This window comes from Nicotiana tomentosiformis, chromosome 10 (assembly GCF_000390325.3).
Source record: "Nicotiana tomentosiformis chromosome 10, ASM39032v3, whole genome shotgun sequence".
Lineage (NCBI taxonomy): Eukaryota > Viridiplantae > Streptophyta > Magnoliopsida > Solanales > Solanaceae > Nicotiana > Nicotiana tomentosiformis.
Genome location: NC_090821.1, coordinates 75,549,322 through 75,563,709, shown reverse-complemented (window position 1 = coordinate 75,563,709; position 14,388 = coordinate 75,549,322). Strand labels below are relative to the sequence as shown.

The 14,388-nt window shown below is 37.5% G+C and overlaps 1 protein-coding gene across 1 annotated transcript; it reads right to left on the bottom strand.

Annotated features, from left to right (window-relative positions):
* Positions 1 to 3,631: 3,631 nt before the first annotated feature.
* Positions 3,632 to 13,917, bottom strand: LOC104087924 (elongator complex protein 2). The gene is made up of 10 exons (XM_009592503.4): positions 13,628 to 13,917; positions 13,440 to 13,527; positions 13,061 to 13,146; positions 12,827 to 12,980; positions 11,911 to 12,071; positions 11,150 to 11,812; positions 5,668 to 5,989; positions 4,946 to 5,163; positions 4,416 to 4,593; positions 3,632 to 4,330 (listed from the first exon to the last, which is right to left on the bottom strand). The coding sequence occupies exons 1-10, from the start codon at positions 13,781 to 13,783 to the stop codon at positions 3,840 to 3,842; spliced, it is 2,517 nt and encodes an 838-aa protein (XP_009590798.1). The 5' UTR covers positions 13,784 to 13,917; the 3' UTR covers positions 3,632 to 3,839.
* Positions 13,918 to 14,388: the final 471 nt, after the last annotated feature.

The following is a 14,388-nucleotide window of genomic DNA, read 5'->3' as shown; positions in this document are numbered from 1 at the left end:
ACACATGCAAAGATACATGTACTTACTCGGAGGCGGAACCGGATGGAAATTGAAAGTTTATGAATTCGAAATTCTAGTTGTTAATGAGTTTTAAATTAATAATTTATAAGTATTGATTGAATTTTATAAGACAAATACGTGAATTGGACCAAGGTTACTAGTTTTGACCGAACCCGTAATGTGAATATTTGCTCCGCCCCTACACTTATCAGCAGTGCCTGTGACGGAATTAGGAATTCTAACACAGATGACTAAAAAAAAATAATTGCGAGAATGCTACACCTGTAATTTGAACCAATGACTTAAAATAAGTATTTTGAACCACCTTTACTACTATAATAAAATATTATTCCCTTATGCTGAGAGATTCAATAAAGTATATATATGTTGGTTTTTATTCTATTTGCAGAGTAAACTTTTCGACGGAGAAGTTCAATTAAATCTCCTTGCTTCACCTAGCTCTGTATTTATATTGGAGCTTCGATTAATCCAGATTTGCGATACAAGACTCATTAAAGGGGAAAGTATTTTTTACTGGGATTTTCTTATAATTGTTAGGATTCAAACCTAAGACTTCGAATTAAGAGAGAGATCATATACATCCCATCACAAACTATCGTGGTATTTTTAGTGTTATTTTGATCGTTTATAAAACATTAGTAACATCACATTTCAATATTGCATTTCCATAGATAAATGTACTAGATATAATTTGTTTCTTTTGTTCTCATTCGTTGGTCGGTATCCGTTTTAAAGCCTTAATTAATTTGTATTAGCTTCGCGTAAGACTCATTAAAAGGAAAGCGCTTTCAACCAAGATTTTTTTTATTTTCAGATTCGAATTCGAGACTTCTGGTTAAAGGTGAAGTAATCACGTATATTCTATTACATTTTTTTTTAAATGTACGGTATATAGTTAATTATGATTATTTTATACTTGAAAAGTACGAGTTTATATAAATTGGTTTGAGATTCGTACCAATTAGCTTTTGCTAGATTTGAATGTGAAGAATAATGTTAGACGTTGTGTTAAAAAGCTGCCATTTATTCTAGCTGTAACTATTGCAGCCAAAGCTTTAGGCAAAGTGTCCTTGTTGCTGACTCCTTCCCATGGCATAGCCACCACCATTTTCTTTGTCGTTGCTTCAGCAACTGCTTTTGAACTGCATTTATGAGAAATTTGACTTTCTTCTTTCTTTCTTTTTATTAAAATTCTAAAGTGACGAATTTCTCTTCTTATCTATTGGGGAAACCGATACCATGCTCGAACAACATCGTAAATAGTTATGTACTTGCAATTTATACATGTTCTTAGTTAGAGTTGACTTGCCAAGTCCAAGTGGTCACCGATTGATTTAAAGGCTTCATAACCTTTTTCTACCTTGCCTCATCAATTTTTTTATTTTTTATTTTTATAATTTTCCATTCGGTGTCTGTCCGTATTGTTGGTGACTAAATTCGACTTCATGCCGAAAGTTCCACGCTGGGATAAATAGAGGCGGACCTAGGATTGGCCGGTCACGGGACACCATGACATTCAATATAAATTTATTATTGCTCATAGAGATTGGTACGAGGACCTATGCTAATATCGTGCTATTTTTTAAAGATATTTGCAAGTATATATGGAATTTTTGTCGAAATTTTTGGGGTATCGGTGATCCCTCAACTAATCATGTGTGTCTGCCTCTAGGGATAAAGTTCTTCCTAACATATGTGATTTCATACTCAGGACTTGAATCCGAAATATTTGGTCAAGGTTGAAAGAATATTTACCATTTTACTTTCTTTCTAAATCAGCGTTTGTTCATAAAATTTTCAATTTTCATTTGAAGATGCATTTTGGAAATTTTCAAAAATTTGAAAAACTCCAAAAAGTTATTTTTCAAAATTTTCACTCAAATCACTCACAAAACTTCAAAAACAACCCAAAATTATATTCATGTCCAAACACCACTATAAATTTCAAATACCATTTTCACTTGAATTTTTTTTTCACCTTATTTTGGAATTTTACAATTCTCATGTCCAAACGCCCACTAAATCTTGTCTGAGTTTTGCTTTTATTGCCTTAAGGGTCGTTTGGTTAGAAAATAAGTTATCTCATGATTAATTATCCTGGATTAAGTTATCACGAGGTTAGTTATTCCACCATCCCATAGAGATAAAAAAAAAAACTAAAATCCCGGGATAACTAATTCCGGTATTAGTTACACCACGATTTTTGTTGGAAAAATTGGTTATGGAGAATAAGAATTATCTTGAGGCGTGTCAAGGACACTGTCCTTAAGGATATGCCATCCACACAATGATACATAAAATTAGGTGTATCCTCCAGGATTCAACAAGCTCTTCCAATTATTAAACTGGGAACAGAACTAACAGAAAACTCAAGAAAGAAATCCAGCATATATGAGGAAAAGATGATTCAGAAAGTTGTATTAGAAAGTCTTTAGCTCTCCAAACACCATGTTTATATAGGTGGTGCTCCAACGGCTAATTAACAGCTAAATAACGACTAGTTAACGGCTAAATAAATTTTTATCCTTTTGAGATATGTGTGGGGATTGCTAAAAAAATTAATGGTATCTCAAAAGGGAATGTCCAATATTTTGATTTGAAAAAACTTTTCTTCTATGAAATATTATATTTCTATTTACTTATTACTTGGTAAATTATTTTACATTTAATAGAGTCAAACTAGCCGTTATTTAGCCGTTAACTGGCCGTTTGAGCAACACCTATATAAACATGGTGTTTGAAGAGCTAAAGACACTTTCTAATACAACTTTCTGAATCATCTTTTCCTCCTATATATGCTGAGTTTCTTTCTTGAGTTTTCTGCTAGTTTTGTTCCCAGTTTAATAACTGGAAGAACTTGTTGAATCATGGGGGATACGCCTAATATTATTTAGCATTGTGTGGACAAAATATCCTTAAGGACAATGTCCTTGACACGCCTCAAGCTAATGTTTATTCTCCATAATCAATTTTTCCAACAATTTTATCCCAACCAAACATGGGATAAACTCATCTCAAATTAATCACGGAATTAATTATCTCTCATCCTTGTACCAAATGAACCCTAACAATATAGATACCCCTTGTGAATTGTGATTAAGACTTCCGACCTACACCCTCGCCGGACCCCACCCAAGAAAATGAAATATAAATAGGGAATTCTTTCTTAAAAAGTAAAGGAACAACTGTAATTCTGGTCCCCTGGTTATTGGAAAATTCTAATTTTAGTGCTCGTGATATCCTACTAAACTATATTTAACCTTCAATTAGTATACCTTTTTTCAGTGTCTTTGCTAACAAAATTTCACAAATTGAACAGGTCTTCTCATAAAATGAAAAGCGAAAGTAATTAGCTTTACCCTTTTAACATAAAATCGGGTAATCACATGATGTTATATATATATTTTTTTTTAAGTTATTAGCCTAAAGAATTTGTTAGCTGAAGGACTGTAGATGCATAGATTTGGACCATTTTTCCTAGAAAATTTGGAGAAGTGAAATCCACCAATTTCACACTGAAGCTTCGTTAATGGCAAGGGAAAATACAAGACTATTTACTAATGAATGGACCAAAAGAGTAATAGAAGCAAAAATGGGCAATTTCTAATAGTACATGAGCAAACCCGGACCTTTTTCCCACTATATTTTCCAACTGCTTCAAAGAGTAGGATCTACACAAATTTAATACTCCGTAATAATCAGGCGCCATTTCACAACCTTTGACAACTAGTTAACTATTACAATAAGAATACGTTGATACAATAATTACTGGGATAAAGGCTAAAACAAACATCTATCTACCACAAAACTTATCAAGCTTAGGAAACAGTTACCCTAAAGATTCTCACGCAATGATCAGCTCCGCACGAGGCAAGCTGCACGGTCTCAGTATCTTCGCTCTTCTGGGAATTTCTCCAAGATAGTCGTTGAACAGTAGAGACGTGGCATAGAAAAGGATCGAACCTAACAGCAAGAGAAGCATTTTGGACCGATAGATGTCCAGTTGCTCCCATTCCGCTGTTTAGATTCCATAGTTCAATCAAGCCATTTTCCATTCCCACTGCAAGAATCCCGCGATTGCTATGGCTGTCGAGACCTAACCAAGACAGGGAAGTAACGCTGCTCTTGAAAGGTGGAAGTGTCAATAGTAGCTTCACCGACGTTTCATTTTCCGCGGCCCATATTTTGACAGTCTTGTCTCTTGAGCCAGTAGCAAATTCATGACCAAACGGGTTCCAGGAACATGCCCATATTATTCTTTTATGTGCTTCTTGTTTAGCCACAAGCTGGTAATTGATCTCATCAGTTCCTGTAATGCAAAGAACGAGTTAAGGCCTTGAGATAATAACAACTTAAAACAAAAAGTTGTATTACATGCTAAATGAGTATTAAACCTGTGTGATTAATTCGGAAAACAGAGAAGTGGCGATCCCTTGAAACCGCCAACAGATACTGGTTATCGTGAGAGAACTCCAATTGGGTCACTGTTAAACTGTGAGACTGCAAACGGCCAACCGACTTCCACGAACCCACTTGCCATAGCCATATTTCAGCAACCGGTGCTGATTGAGCCTGCAGAATAGTATATACACGGCATAATTACTGTTTTCACAACTAATTAAGAAAATACAAACTTATCAAGAAATAATATAGCGTTTAAGAGGTTTAAAGGGTTATTTGGAAAAATATTGTGAATTCCATCACAAGTGGCTATATTTCACAAAGGTATCTAACAATGTAACAACACCATACATGTAGTGGAGTACTTTATTTAATTTTTAATTTTTTTTTGGGAAGCATATTAAGATCAGAAACTAACAACCAAGTTGACTGCTATAACAGGAGATTCAAGTAAGCATGACAAGGAAGAACGACATGAATACCCAAAAGAAGGGAAGAGAAAAGAAGGGAAAGGATGCTAAACCTTGCAGGATGAAGCTACAAGCTTTCCCTCATGATCACAACATAGAGCAAAAAGCTCATTCCCGTGACCGTAAAGTTTGTGTGACTCGGGCCATAGAGTATGCCATGACAATTGCTCTTCAATAGGTGGCTCTGTCAAGACAACCGGAACTGCTTCAGGAACAGTTTCTAAGGTATCAAAACCTTCTGTATTGCTTCTGTCTGTTGGTGTCGATGATGCTGCAAAAGATAGGTTTTGGTGTATGAGATATTATTACATGTAAGAGTCTTCACCGGAAACATTCAGGATAATCTCTATTTGTATCAGAACATTGTCCATGACTGCGGAGGCGGAGCCACGATTTGAAGCTTACATGTTCGGGATTCTAGCCCTTGGGTTTCAAGTTAATGATTTCTACATATTCAATGGATTTCTTAAAATAAATACAGGGTTTGGACCAAAGCTACTGGGTTCAGTAGAACCCATAACCTAAACTCTAACTCCGCCCCTGTGCATGAGATAATCACAGTTGTTTAAGCAAACTTAGAAAAAAGCCTCAGTAACACATCAAATTAAGACTAATTCAGTATGTGGATAAGAAGTCTTAACAGTTAATTTTGACGGGTCAACAACTAAGTTATATTTCACCCCCCAAAATCAAAGTGATGATGGAAAAATAAATGAATATCTTATATGAAATAATTATGCAAAAATGATGTCACACAGTAGACCGAAAAACTCACCTTGAACATATATAGGTTTCTGCGATAGACCTAGAGCGGACATATTTGCCCCTAATATCTGCACGCCAGCTTGAATGTCGGCAGAAAAACTAGAGTCGTCTGATGTAACATGACTCAATGTCTTCAGAAAGGAAAGAGGGGATTCAAAAACTCTGGCAACTTTCTCGTCTGCCCCGCAGACAAAACGATGGTTTCCTTTTCCTCTGATTACTGTGACACAATTTATGTCATGACCGTGAACTTGAGGGCGAGCAATTTCATGCCAAGACTCTTCCCTCTCTAAACTAGTATTATTGAGCCAAGGAGCGAATACTCGAGTTGTCTGCCAAAAGTTGGAAGATTGAGCTCAGAAGTCTGATAACATATGCAGCAGAAGAGAAAGTAAAACACCAAGTAATAAATTCATGGGCACTTGACCAATATGAACCCAGTTTAAGACCAAGCATGTTAAATATTTCCAAAAGCTAGACTTGTGGCACATATTAAAGTTTAAAATGCAAATCAGTAACTTGCCAAAGCAGTAACATTTCCTACCTGAACTCCTTGCAAAATCTACACTTCATTTCCTTATCAAAAAAAATAATTCAAGTATAACAGAACACGAAAAAGAAATAGCTTGTGAAGAGAAGGATAACCAATGGAGAGATTCAGACAACTTTTTCGCCATATTTGCTGATTAGAAAGCCACCTACAGCTTAAGGACATATATAATATATTGAGTTTTTCACCGCAATGCAGTTCGTTATGGCAGCATGTAGCAATGCGCTACAGTACAATCAGCACAGTAGATAATTTTCAAATTTTAAGCGTAGTACACCGCTCAAAGTTCACAAGCTGTAGACCAAAATAATGTCTGATCTAGATATACATTTATGATGGCCTAAATAGGAAGTGGAAAACATGCTTCGTGCAATACGAAATGGACTTGTCTTTTCCTTGCTGATTTATTTGTATTTCTTCTCACTGCAGCTGAGAAAAAAACAATGTTCACTTGGTCAACTTGTAACCATCAAGACTGGGGCTTTGGCCGTGAACACTACAAAATGGCAATAACAAATAGGAGCTTCGGTGAATGTGCTATTTCATATTTTGTCAGAGCACAATTCTAGAACACTTTTTTTTTAAATATCGTGGTATTCGGACTCTGTCTACCAAGGTGTTGGTTTACAACATGTATATAGTGTAGTATTGTCCCACATTGGTAGAAGAGTAGTATGTCCTTGTATAGTATAGCTATAAATAAGGACCTCTTGTATTGTATTGTTCATCTAATATCAATAACATATTTTCTCCCGTGCCTTCTCACATGGTATTAGAGCAATTGTGAGAGACTTATCGCTGTGCATAAATTCCAGCGATTCCGAGAAAGAGAAATCGCTGTGCATAAATTCCAGCGATTCCGGAAAAGAGAAATCAGTACTTTTTTAAGGCTGTTTTCTATCTGCTTCATTTCTGTTAGTGTTGTGCAAAATCCAACACTACCACAAGAGTCGTCACTGTCCGGCGACCAAACCCCAGTGAAAAACTCCGGCAGCAGCCTCCTCACGCGCCTCCACGCGCCACCAGAAGCTCCCGTGCGTGAGCTCACGCGCCGGCGCGTACGACCACTTCCGGCCATTTTTTGAAAATCTTCCTTCAGAACAGTTGGGTTGCCTGGTAATTCCGATCCTACCCCTACTGTTTTCATTTCATTCCGACAACTTTGAGTTTTTTCCGGCAGCTACAGTACTATTCCGACAGTTACAGTAGATTCCGGCAGCTATAGTATTTCAGTATTTTGTTTCTGTGTTTCCGTACACTGTTTCAGTGGATTACAGTTGATTCTTTCTCCTATTTGGTAATAATTTGCAACAATGTCTTTGGGATTTGATGCTTTTGGGTCTAGAAACATGAGTTCTGGAAGCTCTAGTGCTATTATTACCTCGGAACCTTTAATGGGAGGTTCAAACTACTTAGCTTGGGCTTCATCTGTCGAGTTATGGTGTAGAGGTCAAGGTGTTCAAGATCATCTAATCAAACAGTCTAGCGATGGAGATGAAAAGGCAATAGCACTTTGGGCAAAAATCGATGCTCAGTTATGTAGCATCTTGTGGCGATCTATTGATTCCAAGTTGATGCCCTTGTTTCGTCCATTCCAGACATGTTATTTGGTTTGGGCAAAGGCACGCACCTTATACACTAATGACATATCTCGCTTCTATGATGTGATATCACGGATGACAAACTTAAAGAAGCAGGAATTGGATATGTCTACTTACTTGGGTCAAGTACAGGCAGTCATGGAGGAATTTGAGAAGTTGATGCCAGTTTCTGCTAGTGTGGAAAAACAACAAGAGCAGCGACAGAAGATGTTTCTCGTTCTTACCCTCGCTGGACTTCCTAATGATCTTCGTAGGTACCTTATGTCAGCTGACGTCACATTTTTTGATTCTAAACCTTTCTTTACCTCTGCTGACCACCATGATAAATTTGAGGTCTTACCTATACCGACCTTTGAGGAGTTTACTATAGCTCCTCCTTCACCTTCGACCACAGAGGTTTCATCCATACCAACCGTTGAGGAGTCTATTGGTGTTCCCCCTAGTTCCCCAGCCACAGGAACACCACTCTTGACTTATCATCGTCGTTTGCGTCTTCCATCAGGCCCAACTGGTTCTCGTCCTGCACCTGACCCTGCTCCTGCTGCGGACCATGCTCCTAGTACACCGATTGCACTTCGGAAAGGTATACGGACCACACTTAACCCTAATCCGCATTATGTCGGTTTGAGCTATCATCGTCTGTCATCTCCCCATTATGCTTTTATATCTTCTTTGTCATTGGTTTCCATCCCTAAGTCTACAGGTGAAGCGTTGTCTCATCCAGGATGGTGACAGGCTATGAGTGACGAGATGTCTACTTTACATACAAGTGGTACTTGGGAGCTTGTTCCTCTTCCCTCAGGTAAATCTACTGTTGGTTGTCGTTGGGTTTATGCAGTTAAAGTTGGTCCCGATGGACAGATTGATCAACTTAAGGCCCGTCTTGTTGCCAAAGGATATACTCAGATATTTGGGCTCGATTACAGTGATACCTTCTCTCCCGTGGCTAAAGTGGCTTCAATCCGCCTTTTTCTATCCATGGCTGCGGTTCGTCATTGGCCCCTCTATCAGCTGGACATTAAAAATGCCTTTCACGGTGATCTTGAGGATGAGGTTTATATGGAGCAACCACCTGGTTTTGTTGCTCAGGGGGAGTCTCGTGGCCTTGTATGTCGCTTGCGTCGGTCACTTTATGGTCTAAAGCAGTCTCCTCGAGCCTGGTTTGGTAAGTTCAGCACGGTTATCCAGGAGTTTGGCATGATTCGTAGTGAAGCTGATCACTCTGTGTTTTATCGGCACTCTGCTTCAAGTCTCTGTATTTATCTGGTAGTCTATGTTGATGATATTGTTATTACTGGCAATGATCAGGATGGTATTACCAATCTGAATCAGCATCTCTTCCAGCACTTCCAAACTAAGGATCTAGGCAGATTGAAGTACTTTATAGGTATTGAGGTTGCCTAGTCTAGCTCAGGTATTGTTATTTCTCAAAGAAAATATGCTTTAGACATTCTTGAGGAGACGGGGATGATAGGTTGCAGACCTGTCGACACTCCGATGGATCCGAATTCTAAACTTATGCCAGGACAGGGGGAGCCGCTTAGCAATCCTGCAAGCTATAGGCGGCTGGTTGGAAAATTAAATTATCTCACAGTGACTAGACCCGACATTTCTTATCCTGTGAGTGTTGTAAGTCAGTTTATGAATTCTCCTTGTGATAGTCATTGGGATGCCGTTGTCCGCATTATTCGATATATAAAATCGGCTCCAGGCAAAGGGTTACTCTTTGAGGATCGAGGTCATGAGCAGATCATTGGATACTCAGATGTTGATTGGGCAGGATCACCTTCTAATAGACATTCTACGTCTGGATATTGTGTTTTAGTAGGAGGAAATTTGGTGTCCTGGAAGAGTAAGAAACAGAATGTAGTTGCACGGTCTAGTGTAGAAGCAGAATATCGAACAATTGCTATAGCAACATGTGAGCTAGTCTGGACCAAACAATTGCTCAAGGAGTTGAAATTTGGTGAAATCAGTCGGATGGAACTTGTGTGCGATAATCAAGCTGCCCTTCATATTGCATCAAATCCGGTGTTCCATGAGAGAACTAAACACATTGAGATTGATTGTCACTTCGTCAGAGAAAAGATACTTTCAGGAGAGATTGCTACAAAGTTTGTGAGGTCGAATGATCAACTTGCAGATATTTTCACCAAGTCCCTCACTGGTCCTCGTATTGGTTATATATGTAACAAGCTCGGTACATATGATTTATATGCACCTACTTGAGGGGGAGTGTTAGTTTACAGCATGTATATAGTGTAGTATTGTCCCACATTGGTAGAAGAGATGTGGTAGAAGAGTAGTATATCCTTGTATAGTATAGCTATAAATAAGGACCTCTTGTATTGTATTGTTCATTTAATATCAATAACATATTTTCTCCTGTGCCTTCTCACACAAGGGTTAGACATATGGGAAGATATCACCTAATGTTTTGGCCTCTGCTGGGATCTGAATCGAAAATTTGATGGTTCTCAACCCACCTCATAGACCACTAGGCCACACCCTTGGTGCGCAATTCCAGAACACTTCAAGTTCATTTTCCTACAAAACGACATATATTGGATATATTGTTCTCCTAACTTACAACATTGTAATGTGATAAGCCTCTTTCATGATGTTACCCTGACTAATCTGCAGTAACACTTGAAAGCTCTATTTACCTGACACCATATTTGATTTAGTTTACATGCACATATTCCACTTCTTTGTAATAATCTACCTAAAAAATTAAACTTATTTTCTTTGTTATTTACTGGGTAAGTAAACAAAACCTCTTTCTTATTAAAAAGGTGTTCATTAGGCTGGAAAAGCGGAAATGTCAACAATTTGCTGTCAAATAGCTTAAATCAATTAATACCATTCACAAAAAAAGATTCTAATACAACACCAACAAACCCAGTGTATTCCCATAAATGGGGTCTGGGGAGGGTAGAGTGTACGAGAGACCTTACCCTTACCTTATAGAGATAGAGAAGTTGTTTCCGATAGACCCCTCGGCTCAAGAAACATTGGAGATAAAGCAACAAGTGGCAAACAATAGTAACAACAATGTATTATGATAACGGCGTGAATGACACATCATATAATAGTAAAGAACCATGAATAAGGTAATACAAAGATAGTCCTAGTTCTACTGGTAAGCCTAGGAGGAACACACTACTATCTGTCAACCTACAACCCTAATCCTCGACCTACACATCTTTCTATCATGGGTCATATCCTCGGTAATCCTCGACCTCCAAATCTTTCTATCATGGGTCATATCCTCGGTAATCCTCGACCTCCACACAAAAAAAGATTCTAATAAAAAAAAAATCTAAACGCAATAAGATTACCTGATCATGACTGACAGACATCATATATTCCCCACATCTAGCCCACGCAATGTCTGAGACTGCAGCAAAATGTCCAGACGGAACTTTTTGTGGCTTCCAATCATCAAAATCAACACCGACATTTTTCCAAAGGTGAAAAGACCCACCATAACCATGAGCTAAAATAGAATCTGCATTTGGACTCCAGTGCCCACCATAAAATCCCAAAGCACAGTGACTTAATTCCCCGACGGTAACTACATTCATCCAAATACCAGTTGTCTTTTCAGGTTGCCAGATCATCATTGTCTTATCCATGGATGCAGATAAAATGCTTTGCGGTTGAAAACACTCAATTTCCTCGACAGAAGAAGTCGACGGGGGTTGCCATTCCACTGAGTATACCCAATCCTCATGTCCAATGAGGAGAGATTCCATAGAAATCTGATAAGAGTACGAGCCGGCTACAAGTACAGGACCTTTAATGTAAGAAGCCAAGCTTGTTTGTTGCTTCTTGCTATTAGCTGAAGAATCCTGTAAAGTCATCTTCCATATGCGTATGCCTTTGTCTTGAGATGAACTTACAAGAAGAAGACTAGTTTCACCATTCACGTAAACAGGTAATGAGAGATCTAAACTCCTAATCCAGTCCGTATGAGCCTTTAACTCACAAGCGCGAAGAAACTAGGGATCAAAAAAAAAAAAGAAACGGCGGTTTATTATCAGCAACGCAGATGGTAATGTAAGCAAATGAACAAGAAATATGAATTGCTGTTTCATACTTTTCCATTTCTCTCACCACAATATAGATGGATTTTGCTGTCTAATCCTCCCATGGCCAGAACCAGCTGCTTGCTATTTCCTGGAAGCTCTGCTAGTGAAAGAGCAACCATAGGTTTTGGACCAACAAACAGAGAATCTGAGCATGACAATTTGCAATCACCTACACAAGCCAGATCAAACGTAGAGGTAATATTAGTACCAAGAACTATATAGCAGTAAGGTAAAACACGTGGAGGGGAGAATATACAGATGGGCAAAAGCAATTTGTCAATAGATTTTAATATCACATGCACCTTGACAGTTATACCAAAAATCCCCATAGGATATCATCTCTCAATTCTAAAATTTACAAAATAATGAGGAATATGAAAGTAAAAAAGAAAGAATATTTCACATACTTGCTTCCATATAAATCTAATTAAATGTGCACAGATAACAGAGAAAAGGCTGCTCACTCAATTACCTTCCACTTTAAAAAACAATGAAAAAACACTTCCCGGCACTAAAATCTAGTTTAGCTTAAACTCTGCAACAGAAATACCTGTGTGGGTTGAGACTTCTTTGTTATTTTTCATAAAAGACAATATAATGGATAATTAAGACAGCTAGCTATAATGTTGCAGGAAAATGCAGATAATATTTCAAACTGTTGACATGACCAGCGCACATATTGGCTATTTTACTTATTCAAGGATGAACAAGAAAGCACTGAAATCGGAGTAATTTCAGCTGTTAAAGTGATTACAGCATCTGCAGAAAGGGATCGAAATTTTAAAACAAAAAGGAGCAGAAGCCTCCTGTGAAATAGAATGGAAACTGATCATCATGAAACAACTTTTTTCTTAATTCATAGGCTGATCATCACGTAACGACTAAAGACTAGACTTTGAAGGAATTCAGATATATCCTTCTCACCTCCACGAGTAGATGGAAAGACTACTTCCCACACATTCACAGTGCCATCGGAAGATGCAGATGCAAAAACAGCTTCTTGTTGAGACACCATTATCGCTGTGATGCAGGTAACACCTTTTTTGTGGGCTTGTGGCACTTGTAAGACATATCTCCACTATCAGGAAAATAAAAAGAATTGAGTTAAGCGGAAGTAGTGTCGGGTAACTAGGGGATGTGTAACAAGCAAAGGACTACCTTCTCATCCACAAGAGAATATTCCCACAATATTATAACACCTTCAGCATCTCCAGAAAGCAAAAAATGTTGCTGCATATGCTTAGCTGCAAATATACAAAGCCTTACTCAATAACTGGCTAGAAGCCGCAGGATCAGACATATGACCTACTGTAAAAGTCCTAATGTTTAAAACATAGTCTCAACTCTACATATATATATATATATTAAGCTTTTTCTTCTATTGTGCCCAATCTTTTGATAACTTTTAGTAACAAAAGCTGTAACTTTTATCACCTAACACTCAAATTTTTCAACCTACATAACTATGTTGGAACAACTATATCAAGATCAAACATAAACACAAATATATAACTAAATAAGTTCAAAAAGGCAGTACCTTTAAATGCAAACTTGCTATTGGGAAGCCAAAGAGTACAATTCACATAAGCTTTATGACCAGGTAGTGTAATCAAGATTTGAGCTGTCTGATAAATAAAACAAACAAACAATAAGAACATAAACTTCAACAGAAAAAAAAAAAAGACACTAAACACTAAATTAAAGCTAATCCAAGCTTTAAAAAACCTTTGGACAAAAAATGGCAACAGCATTTTGGGCACCAAAAGAAACTAAATTAGAAGCACCCCATGAAACATTATTCACTATTCTATTACATCCGGCTCCTATAAACACTCTTTTTACTTCTTCCGTAATTTGCAGACTGTTACTCTCACAAGCCATTTATTGGGTTTCTTTTTTATTTCTACTGTACTGTTATATAAGTATAGAGTTGGCCAAGGGGAGAAAAAGGGGGTGGGTGGGTATAAGCGATGCTTTGAGTGGAGCTGCCGTCAACGGCGGTGGAGTGGGCGGCGGAGGAGTTGCGGTGAGTGACGGAGTTTTAGTTTTACTCTTTGCATGAAGAAAGTTTACAGATCTTATTTCAAAGCCCATAGGCCCAAAATTGAGGGGTGTATGTAAGCCCAGATATGATTTTATGGACCCAATAGCTATTTTGACTTGACATTCCTGTCCGGGCAAAGATCATTTTTAGTCCGTAGCCAAAACTATTTATATTTTATAGCTGTAAAAATATATAAAATTTATATATTTTTTGGGATTATTACACCAATAGCAGGCCAGATTTCATGTTTACCTTTTCTAGTCAGTATACAAAAATATACATATTATACACAATCATACATATATAATATATAAATTGTACATATATTATACATATGTCGGCTATTTTTAGTTTAAGAGATTAGGTAAACAGCTATTGGGTTAATTTTTCATATTTTTTATATTTTTTCGGTTATTATTTTGAAAACGGCTATACAATATCA